The sequence below is a fragment of the Oratosquilla oratoria genome, chromosome 32 (genome assembly GCF_046742065.1).
Source record: "Oratosquilla oratoria isolate Oo_2021 chromosome 32, ASM4674206v1, whole genome shotgun sequence".
Taxonomy (NCBI): Eukaryota; Metazoa; Arthropoda; class Malacostraca; order Stomatopoda; family Squillidae; genus Oratosquilla; species Oratosquilla oratoria.
In genome coordinates this window covers 31,382,246-31,402,251 of record NC_134808.1, presented here as the reverse complement: position 1 = coordinate 31,402,251, position 20,006 = coordinate 31,382,246, and the positions used below count along the sequence as shown (strand labels likewise).

At 53.0% G+C, this 20,006-nt stretch overlaps 1 protein-coding gene across 2 annotated transcripts in view; it reads left to right on the top strand.

Annotated features, from left to right (window-relative positions):
• Positions 1 to 1,461, top strand: part of LOC143041837 (uncharacterized) — a 42,443-nt gene extending 40,982 nt beyond the window's left edge. For both annotated transcript variants that reach the window (XM_076213930.1, XM_076213929.1), the window contains exon 19: positions 863 to 1,461. In XM_076213930.1, coding sequence (XP_076070045.1) covers positions 863 to 1,024 — 162 coding nt within the window. In that variant the 3' untranslated portion in view covers positions 1,025 to 1,461. The remainder of the gene's footprint in view (positions 1 to 862) is intronic.
• The last annotated feature ends 18,545 nt before the right edge of the window (positions 1,462 to 20,006 follow it).

Below are 20,006 nucleotides of genomic sequence, written 5' to 3'. Positions count from 1 at the left end.
CTTTGACTTTGGCTACCTCCCTTGCAAGGGGGATGCTTGCTGGCTGAGCGGGTTAGGGTGTTGTTACATGCAGCAAAGGTCAAAGTGATGACAATTTGAACCCTTCTCTGGGTGAGTCGAACTAAGGACATGGTTCATTAAATTCCACACTACAAAGTCCACAGTAAGGGGCACAATCCTAGCCTCCCGATAGGGGGAGTTTGTGATGTTAAACCAAATCATTATTATTATCTTTATTATTATTATGGATGACAGGTCATCCCTGCATCTCGCCCATTGTCTTGCTGCATTGCTTCTGACCCAGGGCAGTGGGCGAGATGCAGGGATGACCCATCATCCAGGAGAAGCCAAGAGGGGTGGTGAATGAGAGTGGAATGGGTGGGGATGAAATGGGTGCAAGTGGATTTATCCCATTTGATTTTGGCTACTTCCCTTGCAAGGGGGGAAAAAGCCCTTGGTATATGTATTTACCTAGTTGTATTTTACGGGAAGGGGAGCTATGCTCGTGGTGTCCCGTCTTCATATCTCATTTTATCTAAACTATTTTTAAATTCATGTATTGTTTTTGCACACACCACTTTCTCATCTAACTTGTTCCAACTGTCTATTACTCTGTGATGAAAGCTGTTCTTTTTTAGATCTCTTCTATAGCTGTCTTTCTTAATTTTCTTTCCATGCCCTCTTGTATTTCTATCATCCCATTTTATCAGATTCTCTCTATCAATAATTTCTATGCCTTTCATGGTTTTGTAAATAGCTATGTATGTATGTATATATGTATTATTATTATTATTATTGTTGTTAGTGTTATTATTATTATTATTGTCATCAGCATCATCATCATCATACTGTATTGTTTTAGGTACCAGTGGTAGTCTTGGCAGGAGAAGCAAACAGTATACAACAGTATTCTACAGTGCATGGAGCATTTCATAATGGAATCAAGCAAGCACAACATTACATAAAATATAGGTCTCAGTATGAAATTAAATCCAAAAATGATAAATGGAAATCAAAGATATAGATTAAGGTGGAACTGTACATGAATTTAAGTATGATAGAATTGGAGAGTATTTTAATAAGTACCTATACCTTTCACTGGTTGCAATACTTGTAACATGTCCCTTAACCACTTCAGTATGAATAAAATTCTCGCACACAGCATTGGCTGCCATATGCATGATTCATCACACTACTTGCATTATAAAATATAAAGTCACTGCCATATTACTCAATCTATTTTACTCTGAGTAATAATAAGCACATGTATGTGATCAAACCAGTTCACAGAATCCAGGCATAGCTCATGGACAACTACAAAAAAAATATATATATAATCAAGATGCTGATGCTGGCATCCTTGTGTACCCACTTGTGCCTCATGATAGCTACATAGGCGTCATCATACCGAAGTAATTAAATAGTGTGGACAACTAGTTATTAAAGTCTGATGAGTTAATACAAAAATTTTGTATAGTATTGTTATCCTTATAGGCAAGCCTGGAAACACCTTTACAAAAAAAAAAAAAAAAAAAAAAAAAAAATCAAGGAGAGATCATGGCATTGATTACTTGAAATGAGTATGAGTACAATGACAGATGACTACTTCCTCATTTGGAGCTTGTGAAACTAAACAATACAAAAAGGAAAGAAAAAGAGACAGATAGTGAGAGGAAACAGAAAATGGGGGAGAATGGGATGGAATGATTACGACTCATAATATGCAAAAAAGGCCATAGATGAAGTGGTTATAAAGGAACCATAAAGCTGTCATACCTCTGGAGTAACTGGAAGGTAGTCTTTCATAAGCACACACATCTGTATGAAGAGCTACCTCTGGCAGCCCAGGCCAATAACATTCCACCATGAAATGATTACATCAATGTCTATGCTTTTCTGCTACAGGCAGATATATAAGTCCACTTCCAATCTCATCTATCAGGAACTTCTTAGTTGTCTTTCTTAATGTCTACATAGTCTTGCTCAAGACTGAAGGAGAAGGGGGGGGAAATATAAATACACACTCCCTTCTTCATCATTACATTTATCACTCCCATATTGCCTCTTGAATGAAGAATATGAGCAGATCTCATCACCTACTCTTGGCACACGCCAGAAAACTAGCTTCTGACCACTAAAACTGCTACAGGTACACATATCAGGACTCAGAATGAGAAGTTATCATGCACACACTCCAATATCCTTTAAGGTCCAAATGAAAAAATAAGAGAACTGTGCCAGAACACAATACTTACACAGATATTTAGGAATTTATATGTAATGTCACTAATTATCCAGAAAAGCCAGTGAAAAGGTTTTGGAGAATAGCAATTCCCTAGCATAGGAAGTTTCATGGGAGTGTGTTCTCTGCTAGTGAGTACCATGCCCAATGCCTCCAGCGACTCCACTGGATCTATGCTCCAGTGTGTAACTGCATCACTATAAATGGTTTGTCACCTACTTAACTAATTACATGTACTTGAACTTTTTAATGCAGTCGTTACCAAGGTCAACAGTGATAACTTGTCCATCCATTGTCTTGGCTAGACCAGACGGTCTCTTCAATTTAGCCGAATTTATAAAAGATCCTAACCCTTAAGTCTAAACATAAATCTTCAAAATGGCGGAGATTTTACCTAAATCAGCTGTCCATAATGTCGAGGTTATGTCTAGACACAAACATTTAGGTCGCCGACATAGGGTTTTAGGTAAAATCTCCGCCATCAGGGTTAGGATCTTTTATAAATTCGGTCCCTGGCTCCTTGCTGTGGCGGCATGGGCGTGGGCGAGATGGTCCGCCTTCTGTGAAACTTCGTCGATGGTCATGTCCTCGGCGTTGCCAAGGACGGATTGGATGTGGCGGTAGCAACCCTCCAAAGTTGTGCCTTTTAACCCAGTATTGACTTTTGGGCCTCTGGCACCCATACCGTCGGCCTAAGTGGTGTCAAATTGAACTCCACGGCAACCCTGGCCGCACTCAACCTGTAGGTGAGATGGCGTGTAAATCGGAGCAGATAACCAAAATAACCCAAAATCCAAAAAATCTCAAAGGAGCCCTATGAATTTTGCCGAAAATCTGAAGGTGACCGATTTGATCCAAACTTGCCCCACTGGGAGAATGTCGGACACAGTGCACAGCAAGGTAGACATGAGCAGCCTGAGCCTAAGGATGTGGCGGTATCAACCCTCCACGACAACCCTGGCCGCACTCAACCTGTGGGTGAGATGGTGGGTAAATCGGAGCAGGTGACCAAAATAACCCAAAATCCAAAAAATGTGAAGGTGACCGATTTGATCCAAACTTGCCCCACAGGGAGAGAGCCGGACACAGTGCACAGCAAGGTAGACATGAGCAGCCTGAGCCCAAGGTGACCGATTTGATCCAAACTTGCCCCACAGGGAGAGAGCCGGACACAGTGCACAGCAAGGTAGACATGAGCAGCCTGAGCCCAAGGACGTGGAGGTAGCAACCCTCCAAATTTGGGCCTTTTAACCCAGTATTGACTTTTGGGCCTCTGGCACCCATACCGTCGGCCCAAGTGGTGTCAAATTGAACTCCACGGCAACCCTGGCCGCACTCAACCTGTGGGTGAGATGGTGGGTAAATCGGAGCAGGTGACCAAAATAACCCATAATCCAAAAAATGCGAAGGTGACCGATCTGATCCAAACTTGCCCCACAGGGAGAGAGCCGGACACAGTGCACAGCAAGGTAGACATGAGCAGCCTGAGCACAAGGTGACTGATTTGATCCAAACGTGCCCCACAGGGAGAGAGCCGGACACAGTGCACAGCAAGGTAGACATGAGCAGCCTGAGCCCAAGGACGTGGAGGTAGCAACCCTCCAAATTTGGGCCTTTTAACCCAGTATTGACTTTTGGGCCTCTGGCATCCATACCGTCGGCCTAAGTGGTGTCAAATTGAACTCCATGGACACCCTGGTCGTACTCAAACTGTGGGTGAGACGGGGGGTAAATCGGAGCAGGTGACCAATATAACCCAATATCCAAAAAATCTCATAGTAACCCCATGAATTTTCCGAAAATCTGAAGGTGACCGATTTGATCCAAACTTGCCCCACAGGGAGAGAGTCGGCAACCCTGGCCGCACTTTACCTGTGGGTGATATGGCGGGCAAATCGGAGCAGGTGACCAAAATAACACAAAATCCAAAAAATCTCAAGGTAACCGATTTGATCCAACCTTACCCCACAGGGAGAGAGTTGGACACAGTGCACAGCAAGGTAGACATGAGCAGCCTGAGCCCAAGGACGTGGCGGTAGCAACCCTCTAAAACTGTGCCTTTTAACCAGTATTGACTTTACGGCCTCTGGCACCCATACCAACGGCCTAAGTGGTGTCAAATTGAACACCACGGCAACCCTGGACGCACTCAACCTGTGGGTGAGATGGCAGGTAAATCGGGGCAGGTGACCAAAATAACCCAAAATCCAAAATATCTCAAAGGAGAAACCATATGAATTTTTCCCAAAATCCGAAGGTGACCGATTTGGTCCAAACTTTCCTCAGAGGTAGAGAGTCGGACAAAGTACAAAGCAAGGTAGACATGAACAGCCTTAGCCCAAGGGCGTGGCGGTAGCACCCCTCCAAACTTGGGCCTTTTCACCCAGTATTCACTTTTGGGTCTGTGGCACCCATACCGTATCCCTGAATGGTGTCAAATTGGACTCCATGGCAGCCCTGGACGCCCTCGACCTGTGGGTGATATGGTGAGTAAATCAGAGCAGGTGACCATAATGACCTAAAATCCAAAAATCTCAAAAGAGAAACCATATGAATTTTGCCTAAAATCCGAAGGTGACCGATTTGGTCCAAACTTGCCTCACAGGTAGAGAGTCAGACAAAGTACAAAGCAAGGTAGACATGAACAGCCTTAGCCCAAGGGCGATGTGGAGGCACCCCTCCAAACCTGGACCTTTTCACCATGTATTCACTTTTGGGCCTGTGGCACCCATACCATATCCCTGAGTGGTGTCAAATTGGACTCCATGGCAGCCCTGGACGCCCTTGACCTGTGGGTGATATGGTGGGTAAATCAAAGCAGGTGACCAAAATGACCCAAAATCCAAAAAATCTCAAAGGAGAAACCATATGATTTGGTCCAAACTTGCCTCACAGGTAGACAGTCGGACAAAGTACAAAGCAAGGTAGACATGAACAGTCTTAGCCCAAGGGTGTGGCGGTGGCACCCCACCAAACTTGGGCCTTTTCACTCAGAATGCACTTTTGGTCCTGTGGCACCCATACTGTATCCCTGAGTGGTGTCAAATTGGACTGCACAGCAGCCCTCGACGCCCTCGACCTGTGGGTAATATAGCGGGTAAATCGGAGCAGGTGACCATAATGACCCAATATCCAAAAAATCTCAAAGGAGAAACCATATGAATTTTATCCAAAATCCGAAGGTGACCGATTTGGTCCAAACTTGCCTCACAGGTAGAGAGTCGGACAAAGTACAAAGCAAGGCCTAAAAGTGAATACTGGGTGAAAAGGCAAGTTTGGACCAAATCGGTCACTTTCGAATTTTGGGCAAAATTCATTGAGATTTTTTGGATTTTGGTCATTTTGGTCACCTGCTCCGATTTACAGGTCGAGGGCGTCCAGGGCTGCCGTGGAGTCCAATTTGACATCACTCAGGGATACGGTATGGGTGCCACAGGCCCAAAAGTGAATACTGGGTGAAAAGGCCCAAGTTTGGAGGGGTGCCACCACCACGCCCTTGGGCTAAGGCTGTTCATGTCTACCTTGCTTTGTACTTTGTCCGACTCTCTAGCTGTGAGGCCCAAGTTTGGAGGGGTGCCACTGCCACGCCCTTGGGGTAAGGCTGTTCATGTCTACCTTGCTTTGTACTTTGTCAGACTCTCTAGCTGTGAGGCAAGTTTGGACCAAATCGGTCACCTTCGGATTTTGGGCAAAATTCATATGGTTTCTCCTTATAGATTTTTTGGCTTTTGGGTCATATTGGTCACCTGCTCCGATTTACCAAATCGGTCACTTTCGGATTTTGGGCAAAATTCATATAGTGTCTCTTTTGAAATTTTTTGGATTTTGGGTCATATTGGTCACCTGCTCCGATTTACCCGCCATATCACCCACGGGTCGAGGGAGTCCAGGGCTGCCGTGGAGTCCAATTTGACACCACTCAGGGATATGGTATGGGTGCCACAGGCCCAAAAGTGAATACTGGGTGAAAAGGCCCAAGTTTGGAGGGGTGCCACCACCACGCCCTTGGGCTAAGGCTGTTCATGTCTACCTTGCTTTGTACTTTGTCTGACTCTCTACCTGTGAGGCAAGTTTGGACCAAATCTGTCACCTTCGGATTTTGGGCAAAATTCATATGGTTTCTCTTTTAAGATTTTTTGGATTTTGGGTCATTATGGTCACCTGCTCCAATTTACCCGCCATACCACCCACAGGTCGAGGGCGTGGCAGGACTGCCGTGGAGTCCAATTTGACATCACTCAGGGATACGGTATGGGTGCCACAGGCCCAAAAGTGAATACTGGGTGAAAAGGCCCAAGTTTGGAGAGGTGCCACCGCCACGCCCTTGGGCTAACGCTGTTCATGTCTACCTTGCTTTGTACTGTGTCCAAATCTCTACCTGTGAGGCAAGTTTGGACCAAATCGGTCACCTTCGGATTTTGGGCAAAATTCATATGGTTTCTCTTTTAAGATTTTTTGGATTTTGGGTCATTATGGTCACCTGCTCCAATTTACCCGCCATACCACCCACAGGTCGAGGGCGTGGCAGGACTGCCGTGGAGTCCAATTTGACATCACTCAGGGATACGGTATGGGTGCCACAGGCCCAAAAGTGAATACTGAGATTTTTTGGATTTTGTGTTATATTGGTCACCTGCTCCGATTTACCCGCCATATCACCCACAGGTCGAGGGCATCCAGGGCTGCCGTGGAGTCCTATTTGACACCACTCAGGGATATGGTATGGGTGCCACAGGCCCAAAAGTGAATACTGGGTGAAAAGGTCCAAGTTTGGAGGGGTGCCACCGCCACACCCTTGGGCTAAGGCTGTTTATATCTACCCTGCTTTGTACTTTGTCCGACTCTACCTGTGAGGCAAGTTTGGACCAAATCGGTCACCTTCGGATTTTGGGCAAAATTCATATGGTCTCCTTTGAATTTTTTTGGATTTTGGGTCATAATGGTCACCTGCTCCGATTTACCCGCCATATCACCCACAGGTCGAGGGCGTCCAGGGCTGCCGTGGAGTCCAATTTGACACCACTCAGGGATACAGTATGGGTGCCACAGGTCCAAAAGTGAATACTGGGTGAAAAGGTCCAAGTTTGGAGGGGTGCCACCGCCACACCCTTGGGCTAAAGCTGTTCATGTCTACCTTGCTTTGTACTTTATCCGACTCTTTACCTGTGAGGCAAGTTTGGAGCAAATCGGTCACTTTCGGATTTTGGGTAAAATTCATATGGATTTCTCAGAGCGTCCCAGTACAAAAACGTTGTAATCATGGGAGATTTTAACTATAGAAACATTGACTGGGAAACTTTAATAGGAGATCATGAAGCGAAAAAATTCCTAGATGTGGTGCAGGATAATTTCCTAAAACAAATGATTACCGATCCTACGAGGGGACAAAATACCCTGGACTTAATTCTAACAAATAATGAGCACCAAATTAGCAGCATAATAGTGGGCGATAGCGCTATTCGAGCCACAGATCCGGGGCGGCCTGGGATGCCCTTGGGTGCAATGGCCGGGCAGTCCGGCGCACGGTATGGCTTTTAGAGGCATAAACGTCATTTGGCGGAACTATGGATGGCTCTGACGGCCAGACCCTTGGTGTGAGGATTGCGCGGTCTTCGGTGATGTGGACCCCGTGCCACTGTGTACTTGTGGCGCAAGTTTGGAGGAAATCGGTGACTTCGGATTTCGGCCGAAATTCCAAAGGGTACCCCCTTTGAGTTTTTTTGGGTTTGGGTCATTTTGGTCACCTCGAGCGATTTGCGCGCTATTCGAGCCACAGGTCCGGGGCGGCCTGGGATGCCCTTGGGTGCAATGACCGGGCAGTCCGGCGCACGGTATGGCTTTTAGAGGCATAAACGTCATTTGGCGCAATCCTCACACCAAGGGTCTGGCCGTCAGAGCCATCCAAATTTCCGCCAAATGACGTTTATGCCTCTAAAAGCCATACCGTGCGCCGGACTGCCCGGCCATTGCACCCAAACTTGCGCCACAAGTACACGGTGGCACAGGGTCCACATCACCGAAGACCGCGCAATTACAGAGTGGTCCAGGGTGTCCATGACCGTTGAGAGCGGAATGGTGACACGAAGGGTCTGGCCGTGAGAGGGATCGAAAGTTGTGCCAGATGACGTTTATGCCTGCGCCCTTGATACCGTGCGCCCGACTGGTGTGGGATTGCAGTGGAGGGCATCCCAGGCCCCCCCGGACCTGTGTCCGTGATAGCGGGTAAATCGGTGGAGGTGAGGAAAATGAGCCAAAAGGCGAAAAAAGTCAAAGGGGGTCCCCCATGGAATTTGGGTGAAAATGCGAAAGTGAGTCATTTGGTGGAAAGTTGCGCCACAAGTACAGAGTGGTCCAGGGTGTCCATGACCGTTGAGAGCGGAATGGTGACACGAAGGGTCTGGCCGTGAGAGGGATCGAAAGTTGCGCCAGATGACGTTTATGCCTGCGCCCTTGATACCGTGCGCCCGACTGGTGTGGGATTGCAGTGGAGGGCATCCCAGGCCCCCCCGGACCTGTGTCCGTGATAGCGGGTAAATCGGTGGAGGTGAGGAAAATGAGCCAAAAGGCGAAAAAAGTCATAAACGTCATTTGGCGGAACTATGGATGGCTCTGACGGCCAGACCCTTGGAGTGAGGATTGCGCGGTCTTCGGTGATGTGGACCCCGTGCCACTGTGTACTTGTGGCGCAAGTTTGGAGGAAATCGGTGACTTCGGATTTCGGTGAAAATGCGAAAGTGAGACATTTGGTGGAAAAATGCGCCACAAGTACAGAGTGGTCCAGGGTGTCCATGACCGTTGAGAGCGGAATGGTGACACGAAGGGTCTGGCCGTGAGAGGGATCGAAAGTTGCGCCAGATGACGTTTATGCCTGCGCCCTTGATACCGTGCGCCCGACTGGTGTGGCATTGCAGTGGAGGGCATCCCAGGCCCCCCCGGACCTGTGTCCGTGATAGCGGCTAAATCGGTGGAGGTGAGGAAAATGAGCCAAAAGGCGAAAAAAGTCAAAGGGGGGTCCCCCATGGAATTTGGGTGGAAATGCGAAAGTGAGTCATTTGGTGGATAGTTGCGCCACAAGTACAGAGTGGTCCAGGGGGTCCATGACCGTTCAGAGCGGAATGGTGACACGAAGGGTCTGGCCGTGGGAGGGATCGAAAGGTGCCCCAGATGACGTTTATGCCCGCGCCCTTGATACCGTGCGCCCGACTGGTGTGGCATTGCACTGGAGGGCATCCCAGGCCCCCCGGACCTGTGTCCGTGATAGCGGCTAAATCGGTGGAGGGTGAGGAAAATGAGCCAAAAGGCGAAAAAAGACAAAGGGGGGTCCCCCATGGAATTTGGGTGGAAATGCGAAAGTGAGTCATTTGGTGGATAGTTGCGCCACAAGTACAGAGTGGTCCAGGGGGTCCATGACCGTTCAGAGCGGAATGGTGACACGAAGGGTCTGGCCGTGGGAGGGATCGAAAGGTGCCCCAGATGACGTTTATGCCCGCGCCCTTGATACCGTGCGCCCGACTGGTGTGGCATTGCACTGGAGGGCATCCCAGGCCCCCCCGGACCTGTGTCCGTGATAGCGGCTAAATCGGTGGAGGGTGAGGAAAATGAGCCAAAAGGCGAAAAAAGTCAAAGGGGGGTCCCCCATGGAATTTGGGTGGAAATGCGAAAGTGAGTCATTTGGTGGATAGTTGCGCCACAAGTACAGAGTGGTCCAGGGGGTCCATGACCGTTCAGAGCGGAATGGTGACACGAAGGGTCTGGCCGTGGGAGGGATCGAAAGGTGCCCCAGATGACGTTTATGCCCGCGCCCTTGATACCGTGCGCCCGACTGGTGTGGCATTGCACTGGAGGGCATCCCAGGCCCCCCCGGACCTGTGTCCGTGATAGCGGCTAAATCGGTGGAGGGTGAGGAAAATGAGCCAAAAGGCGAAAAAAGACAAAGGGGGGTCCCCCATGGAATTTGGGTGGAAATGCGAAAGTGAGTCATTTGGTGGATAGTTGCGCCACAAGTACAGAGTGGTCCAGGGGGTCCATGACCGTTCAGAGCGGAATGGTGACACGAAGGGTCTGGCCGTGGGAGGGATCGAAAGGTGCCCCAGATGACGTTTATGCCCGCGCCCTTGATACCGTGCGCCCGACTGGTGTGGCATTGCACTGGAGGGCATCCCAGGCCCCCCGGACCTGTGTCCGTGATAGCGGCTAAATCGGTGGAGGGTGAGGAAAATGAGCCAAAAGGCGAAAAAAGTCAAAGGGGGGTCCCCCATGGAATTTGGGTGGAAATGCGAAAGTGAGTCATTTGGTGGATAGTTGCGCCACAAGTACAGAGTGGTCCAGGGGGTCCATGACCGTTCAGAGCGGAATGGTGACACGAAGGGTCTGGCCGTGGGAGGGATCGAAAGGTGCCCCAGATGACGTTTATGCCCGCGCCCTTGATACCGTGCGCCCGACTGGTGTGGCATTGCACTGGAGGGCATCCCAGGCCCCCCCGGACCTGTGTCCGTGATAGCGGCTAAATCGGTGGAGGGTGAGGAAAATGAGCCAAAAGGCGAAAAAAGACAAAGGGGGGTCCCCCATGGAATTTGGGTGGAAATGCGAAAGTGAGTCATTTGGTGGATAGTTGCGCCACAAGTACAGAGTGGTCCAGGGGGTCCATGACCGTTCAGAGCGGAATGGTGACACGAAGGGTCTGGCCGTGGGAGGGATCGAAAGGTGCCCCAGATGACGTTTATGCCCGCGCCCTTGATACCGTGCGCCCGACTGGTGTGGCATTGCACTGGAGGGCATCCCAGGCCCCCCCGGACCTGTGTCCGTGATAGCGGCTAAATCGGTGGAGGGTGAGGAAAATGAGCCAAAAGGCGAAAAAAGACAAAGGGGGGTCCCCCATGGAATTTGGGTGGAAATGCGAAAGTGAGTCATTTGGTGGATAGTTGCGCCACAAGTACAGAGTGGTCCAGGGGGTCCATGACCGTTCAGAGCGGAATGGTGACACGAAGGGTCTGGCCGTGGGAGGGATCGAAAGGTGCCCCAGATGACGTTTATGCCCGCGCCCTTGATACCGTGCGCCCGACTGGTGTGGCATTGCACTGGAGGGCATCCCAGGCCCCCCCGGACCTGTGTCCGTGATAGCGGCTAAATCGGTGGAGGGTGAGGAAAATGAGCCAAAAGGCGAAAAAAGTCAAAGGGGGGTCCCCCATGGAATTTGGGTGGAAATGCGAAAGTGAGTCATTTGGTGGATAGTTGCGCCACAAGTACAGAGTGGTCCAGGGGGTCCATGACCGTTCAGAGCGGAATGGTGACACGAAGGGTCTGGCCGTGGGAGGGATCGAAAGGTGCCCCAGATGACGTTTATGCCCGCGCCCTTGATACCGTGCGCCCGACTGGTGTGGCATTGCACTGGAGGGCATCCCAGGCCCCCCCGGACCTGTGTCCGTGATAGCGGCTAAATCGGTGGAGGGTGAGGAAAATGAGCCAAAAGGCGAAAAAAGACAAAGGGGGGTCCCCCATGGAATTTGGGTGGAAATGCGAAAGTGAGTCATTTGGTGGATAGTTGCGCCACAAGTACAGAGTGGTCCAGGGGGTCCATGACCGTTCAGAGCGGAATGGTGACACGAAGGGTCTGGCCGTGGGAGGGATCGAAAGGTGCCCCAGATGACGTTTATGCCCGCGCCCTTGATACCGTGCGCCCGACTGGTGTGGCATTGCACTGGAGGGCATCCCAGGCCCCCCCGGACCTGTGTCCGTGATAGCGGCTAAATCGGTGGAGGGTGAGGAAAATGAGCCAAAAGGCGAAAAAAGTCAAAGGGGGGTCCCCCATGGAATTTGGGTGGAAATGCGAAAGTGAGTCATTTGGTGGATAGTTGCGCCACAAGTACAGAGTGGTCCAGGGGGTCCATGACCGTTCAGAGCGGAATGGTGACACGAAGGGTCTGGCCGTGGGAGGGATCGAAAGGTGCCCCAGATGACGTTTATGCCCGCGCCCTTGATACCGTGCGCCCGACTGGTGTGGCATTGCACTGGAGGGCATCCCAGGCCCCCCCGGACCTGTGTCCGTGATAGCGGCTAAATCGGTGGAGGGTGAGGAAAATGAGCCAAAAGGCGAAAAAAGACAAAGGGGGGTCCCCCATGGAATTTGGGTGGAAATGCGAAAGTGAGTCATTTGGTGGATAGTTGCGCCACAAGTACAGAGTGGTCCAGGGGGTCCATGACCGTTCAGAGCGGAATGGTGACACGAAGGGTCTGGCCGTGGGAGGGATCGAAAGGTGCCCCAGATGACGTTTATGCCCGCGCCCTTGATACCGTGCGCCCGACTGGTGTGGCATTGCACTGGAGGGCATCCCAGGCCCCCCCGGACCTGTGTCCGTGATAGCGGCTAAATCGGTGGAGGGTGAGGAAAATGAGCCAAAAGGCGAAAAAAGACAAAGGGGGGTCCCCCATGGAATTTGGGTGGAAATGCGAAAGTGAGTCATTTGGTGGATAGTTGCGCCACAAGTACAGAGTGGTCCAGGGGGTCCATGACCGTTCAGAGCGGAATGGTGACACGAAGGGTCTGGCCGTGGGAGGGATCGAAAGGTGCCCCAGATGACGTTTATGCCCGCGCCCTTGATACCGTGCGCCCGACTGGTGTGGCATTGCACTGGAGGGCATCCCAGGCCCCCCCGGACCTGTGTCCGTGATAGCGGCTAAATCGGTGGAGGGTGAGGAAAATGAGCCAAAAGGCGAAAAAAGACAAAGGGGGGTCCCCCATGGAATTTGGGTGGAAATGCGAAAGTGAGTCATTTGGTGGATAGTTGCGCCACAAGTACAGAGTGGTCCAGGGGGTCCATGACCGTTCAGAGCGGAATGGTGACACGAAGGGTCTGGCCGTGGGAGGGATCGAAAGGTGCCCCAGATGACGTTTATGCCCGCGCCCTTGATACCGTGCGCCCGACTGGTGTGGCATTGCACTGGAGGGCATCCCAGGCCCCCCCGGACCTGTGTCCGTGATAGCGGCTAAATCGGTGGAGGGTGAGGAAAATGAGCCAAAAGGCGAAAAAAGACAAAGGGGGGTCCCCCATGGAATTTGGGTGGAAATGCGAAAGTGAGTCATTTGGTGGATAGTTGCGCCACAAGTACAGAGTGGTCCAGGGGGTCCATGACCGTTCAGAGCGGAATGGTGACACGAAGGGTCTGGCCGTGGGAGGGATCGAAAGGTGCCCCAGATGACGTTTATGCCCGCGCCCTTGATACCGTGCGCCCGACTGGTGTGGCATTGCACTGGAGGGCATCCCAGGCCCCCCCGGACCTGTGTCCGTGATAGCGGCTAAATCGGTGGAGGGTGAGGAAAATGAGCCAAAAGGCGAAAAAAGACAAAGGGGGGTCCCCCATGGAATTTGGGTGGAAATGCGAAAGTGAGTCATTTGGTGGATAGTTGCGCCACAAGTACAGAGTGGTCCAGGGGGTCCATGACCGTTCAGAGCGGAATGGTGACACGAAGGGTCTGGCCGTGGGAGGGATCGAAAGGTGCCCCAGATGACGTTTATGCCCGCGCCCTTGATACCGTGCGCCCGACTGGTGTGGCATTGCACTGGAGGGCATCCCAGGCCCCCCCGGACCTGTGTCCGTGATAGCGGCTAAATCGGTGGAGGGTGAGGAAAATGAGCCAAAAGGCGAAAAAAGACAAAGGGGGGTCCCCCATGGAATTTGGGTGGAAATGCGAAAGTGAGTCATTTGGTGGATAGTTGCGCCACAAGTACAGAGTGGTCCAGGGGGTCCATGACCGTTCAGAGCGGAATGGTGACACGAAGGGTCTGGCCGTGGGAGGGATCGAAAGGTGCCCCAGATGACGTTTATGCCCGCGCCCTTGATACCGTGCGCCCGACTGGTGTGGCATTGCACTGGAGGGCATCCCAGGCCCCCCCGGACCTGTGTCCGTGATAGCGGCTAAATCGGTGGAGGGTGAGGAAAATGAGCCAAAAGGCGAAAAAAGACAAAGGGGGGTCCCCCATGGAATTTGGGTGGAAATGCGAAAGTGAGTCATTTGGTGGATAGTTGCGCCACAAGTACAGAGTGGTCCAGGGGGTCCATGACCGTTCAGAGCGGAATGGTGACACGAAGGGTCTGGCCGTGGGAGGGATCGAAAGGTGCCCCAGATGACGTTTATGCCCGCGCCCTTGATACCGTGCGCCCGACTGGTGTGGCATTGCACTGGAGGGCATCCCAGGCCCCCCCGGACCTGTGTCCGTGATAGCGGCTAAATCGGTGGAGGGTGAGGAAAATGAGCCAAAAGGCGAAAAAAGACAAAGGGGGGTCCCCCATGGAATTTGGGTGGAAATGCGAAAGTGAGTCATTTGGTGGATAGTTGCGCCACAAGTACAGAGTGGTCCAGGGGGTCCATGACCGTTCAGAGCGGAATGGTGACACGAAGGGTCTGGCCGTGGGAGGGATCGAAAGGTGCCCCAGATGACGTTTATGCCCGCGCCCTTGATACCGTGCGCCCGACTGGTGTGGCATTGCACTGGAGGGCATCCCAGGCCCCCCCGGACCTGTGTCCGTGATAGCGGCTAAATCGGTGGAGGGTGAGGAAAATGAGCCAAAAGGCGAAAAAAGACAAAGGGGGGTCCCCCATGGAATTTGGGTGGAAATGCGAAAGTGAGTCATTTGGTGGATAGTTGCGCCACAAGTACAGAGTGGTCCAGGGGGTCCATGACCGTTCAGAGCGGAATGGTGACACGAAGGGTCTGGCCGTGGGAGGGATCGAAAGGTGCCCCAGATGACGTTTATGCCCGCGCCCTTGATACCGTGCGCCCGACTGGTGTGGCATTGCACTGGAGGGCATCCCAGGCCCCCCCGGACCTGTGTCCGTGATAGCGGCTAAATCGGTGGAGGGTGAGGAAAATGAGCCAAAAGGCGAAAAAAGACAAAGGGGGGTCCCCCATGGAATTTGGGTGGAAATGCGAAAGTGAGTCATTTGGTGGATAGTTGCGCCACAAGTACAGAGTGGTCCAGGGGGTCCATGACCGTTCAGAGCGGAATGGTGACACGAAGGGTCTGGCCGTGGGAGGGATCGAAAGGTGCCCCAGATGACGTTTATGCCCGCGCCCTTGATACCGTGCGCCCGACTGGTGTGGCATTGCACTGGAGGGCATCCCAGGCCCCCCCGGACCTGTGTCCGTGATAGCGGCTAAATCGGTGGAGGGTGAGGAAAATGAGCCAAAAGGCGAAAAAAGACAAAGGGGGGTCCCCCATGGAATTTGGGTGGAAATGCGAAAGTGAGTCATTTGGTGGATAGTTGCGCCACAAGTACAGAGTGGTCCAGGGGGTCCATGACCGTTCAGAGCGGAATGGTGACACGAAGGGTCTGGCCGTGGGAGGGATCGAAAGGTGCCCCAGATGACGTTTATGCCCGCGCCCTTGATACCGTGCGCCCGACTGGTGTGGCATTGCACTGGAGGGCATCCCAGGCCCCCCCGGACCTGTGTCCGTGATAGCGGCTAAATCGGTGGAGGGTGAGGAAAATGAGCCAAAAGGCGAAAAAAGACAAAGGGGGGTCCCCCATGGAATTTGGGTGGAAATGCGAAAGTGAGTCATTTGGTGGATAGTTGCGCCACAAGTACAGAGTGGTCCAGGGGGTCCATGACCGTTCAGAGCGGAATGGTGACACGAAGGGTCTGGCCGTGGGAGGGATCGAAAGGTGCCCCAGATGACGTTTATGCCCGCGCCCTTGATACCGTGCGCCCGACTGGTGTGGCATTGCACTGGAGGGCATCCCAGGCCCCCCCGGACCTGTGTCCGTGATAGCGGCTAAATCGGTGGAGGGTGAGGAAAATGAGCCAAAAGGCGAAAAAAGACAAAGGGGGGTCCCCCATGGAATTTGGGTGGAAATGCGAAAGTGAGTCATTTGGTGGATAGTTGCGCCACAAGTACAGAGTGGTCCAGGGGGTCCATGACCGTTCAGAGCGGAATGGTGACACGAAGGGTCTGGCCGTGGGAGGGATCGAAAGGTGCCCCAGATGACGTTTATGCCCGCGCCCTTGATACCGTGCGCCCGACTGGTGTGGCATTGCACTGGAGGGCATCCCAGGCCCCCCCGGACCTGTGTCCGTGATAGCGGCTAAATCGGTGGAGGGTGAGGAAAATGAGCCAAAAGGCGAAAAAAGACAAAGGGGGGTCCCCCATGGAATTTGGGTGGAAATGCGAAAGTGAGTCATTTGGTGGATAGTTGCGCCACAAGTACAGAGTGGTCCAGGGGGTCCATGACCGTTCAGAGCGGAATGGTGACACGAAGGGTCTGGCCGTGGGAGGGATCGAAAGGTGCCCCAGATGACGTTTATGCCCGCGCCCTTGATACCGTGCGCCCGACTGGTGTGGCATTGCACTGGAGGGCATCCCAGGCCCCCCCGGACCTGTGTCCGTGATAGCGGCTAAATCGGTGGAGGGTGAGGAAAATGAGCCAAAAGGCGAAAAAAGACAAAGGGGGGTCCCCCATGGAATTTGGGTGGAAATGCGAAAGTGAGTCATTTGGTGGATAGTTGCGCCACAAGTACAGAGTGGTCCAGGGGGTCCATGACCGTTCAGAGCGGAATGGTGACACGAAGGGTCTGGCCGTGGGAGGGATCGAAAGGTGCCCCAGATGACGTTTATGCCCGCGCCCTTGATACCGTGCGCCCGACTGGTGTGGCATTGCACTGGAGGGCATCCCAGGCCCCCCCGGACCTGTGTCCGTGATAGCGGCTAAATCGGTGGAGGGTGAGGAAAATGAGCCAAAAGGCGAAAAAAGACAAAGGGGGGTCCCCCATGGAATTTGGGTGGAAATGCGAAAGTGAGTCATTTGGTGGATAGTTGCGCCACAAGTACAGAGTGGTCCAGGGGGTCCATGACCGTTCAGAGCGGAATGGTGACACGAAGGGTCTGGCCGTGGGAGGGATCGAAAGGTGCCCCAGATGACGTTTATGCCCGCGCCCTTGATACCGTGCGCCCGACTGGTGTGGCATTGCACTGGAGGGCATCCCAGGCCCCCCCGGACCTGTGTCCGTGATAGCGGCTAAATCGGTGGAGGGTGAGGAAAATGAGCCAAAAGGCGAAAAAAGACAAAGGGGGGTCCCCCATGGAATTTGGGTGGAAATGCGAAAGTGAGTCATTTGGTGGATAGTTGCGCCACAAGTACAGAGTGGTCCAGGGGGTCCATGACCGTTCAGAGCGGAATGGTGACACGAAGGGTCTGGCCGTGGGAGGGATCGAAAGGTGCCCCAGATGACGTTTATGCCCGCGCCCTTGATACCGTGCGCCCGACTGGTGTGGCATTGCACTGGAGGGCATCCCAGGCCCCCCCGGACCTGTGTCCGTGATAGCGGCTAAATCGGTGGAGGGTGAGGAAAATGAGCCAAAAGGCGAAAAAAGACAAAGGGGGGTCCCCCATGGAATTTGGGTGGAAATGCGAAAGTGAGTCATTTGGTGGATAGTTGCGCCACAAGTACAGAGTGGTCCAGGGGGTCCATGACCGTTCAGAGCGGAATGGTGACACGAAGGGTCTGGCCGTGGGAGGGATCGAAAGGTGCCCCAGATGACGTTTATGCCCGCGCCCTTGATACCGTGCGCCCGACTGGTGTGGCATTGCACTGGAGGGCATCCCAGGCCCCCCCGGACCTGTGTCCGTGATAGCGGCTAAATCGGTGGAGGGTGAGGAAAATGAGCCAAAAGGCGAAAAAAGACAAAGGGGGGTCCCCCATGGAATTTGGGTGGAAATGCGAAAGTGAGTCATTTGGTGGATAGTTGCGCCACAAGTACAGAGTGGTCCAGGGGGTCCATGACCGTTCAGAGCGGAATGGTGACACGAAGGGTCTGGCCGTGGGAGGGATCGAAAGGTGCCCCAGATGACGTTTATGCCCGCGCCCTTGATACCGTGCGCCCGACTGGTGTGGCATTGCACTGGAGGGCATCCCAGGCCCCCCCGGACCTGTGTCCGTGATAGCGGCTAAATCGGTGGAGGGTGAGGAAAATGAGCCAAAAGGCGAAAAAAGACAAAGGGGGGTCCCCCATGGAATTTGGGTGGAAATGCGAAAGTGAGTCATTTGGTGGATAGTTGCGCCACAAGTACAGAGTGGTCCAGGGGGTCCATGACCGTTCAGAGCGGAATGGTGACACGAAGGGTCTGGCCGTGGGAGGGATCGAAAGGTGCCCCAGATGACGTTTATGCCCGCGCCCTTGATACCGTGCGCCCGACTGGTGTGGCATTGCACTGGAGGGCATCCCAGGCCCCCCCGGACCTGTGTCCGTGATAGCGGCTAAATCGGTGGAGGGTGAGGAAAATGAGCCAAAAGGCGAAAAAAGACAAAGGGGGGTCCCCCATGGAATTTGGGTGGAAATGCGAAAGTGAGTCATTTGGTGGATAGTTGCGCCACAAGTACAGAGTGGTCCAGGGGGTCCATGACCGTTCAGAGCGGAATGGTGACACGAAGGGTCTGGCCGTGGGAGGGATCGAAAGGTGCCCCAGATGACGTTTATGCCCGCGCCCTTGATACCGTGCGCCCGACTGGTGTGGCATTGCACTGGAGGGCATCCCAGGCCCCCCCGGACCTGTGTCCGTGATAGCGGCTAAATCGGTGGAGGGTGAGGAAAATGAGCCAAAAGGCGAAAAAAGACAAAGGGGGGTCCCCCATGGAATTTGGGTGGAAATGCGAAAGTGAGTCATTTGGTGGATAGTTGCGCCACAAGTACAGAGTGGTCCAGGGGGTCCATGACCGTTCAGAGCGGAATGGTGACACGAAGGGTCTGGCCGTGGGAGGGATCGAAAGGTGCCCCAGATGACGTTTATGCCCGCGCCCTTGATACCGTGCGCCCGACTGGTGTGGCATTGCACTGGAGGGCATCCCAGGCCCCCCCGGACCTGTGTCCGTGATAGCGGCTAAATCGGTGGAGGGTGAGGAAAATGAGCCAAAAGGCGAAAAAAGACAAAGGGGGGTCCCCCATGGAATTTGGGTGGAAATGCGAAAGTGAGTCATTTGGTGGATAGTTGCGCCACAAGTACAGAGTGGTCCAGGGGGTCCATGACCGTTCAGAGCGGAATGGTGACACGAAGGGTCTGGCCGTGGGAGGGATCGAAAGGTGCCCCAGATGACGTTTATGCCCGCGCCCTTGATACCGTGCGCCCGACTGGTGTGGCATTGCACTGGAGGGCATCCCAGGCCCCCCCGGACCTGTGTCCGTGATAGCGGCTAAATCGGTGGAGGGTGAGGAAAATGAGCCAAAAGGCGAAAAAAGACAAAGGGGGGTCCCCCATGGAATTTGGGTGGAAATGCGAAAGTGAGTCATTTGGTGGATAGTTGCGCCACAAGTACAGAGTGGTCCAGGGGGTCCATGACCGTTCAGAGCGGAATGGTGACACGAAGGGTCTGGCCGTGGGAGGGATCGAAAGGTGCCCCAGATGACGTTTATGCCCGCGCCCTTGATACCGTGCGCCCGACTGGTGTGGCATTGCACTGGAGGGCATCCCAGGCCCCCCCGGACCTGTGTCCGTGATAGCGGCTAAATCGGTGGAGGGTGAGGAAAATGAGCCAAAAGGCGAAAAAAGACAAAGGGGGGTCCCCCATGGAATTTGGGTGGAAATGCGAAAGTGAGTCATTTGGTGGATAGTTGCGCCACAAGTACAGAGTGGTCCAGGGGGTCCATGACCGTTCAGAGCGGAATGGTGACACGAAGGGTCTGGCCGTGGGAGGGATCGAAAGGTGCCCCAGATGACGTTTATGCCCGCGCCCTTGATACCGTGCGCCCGACTGGTGTGGCATTGCACTGGAGG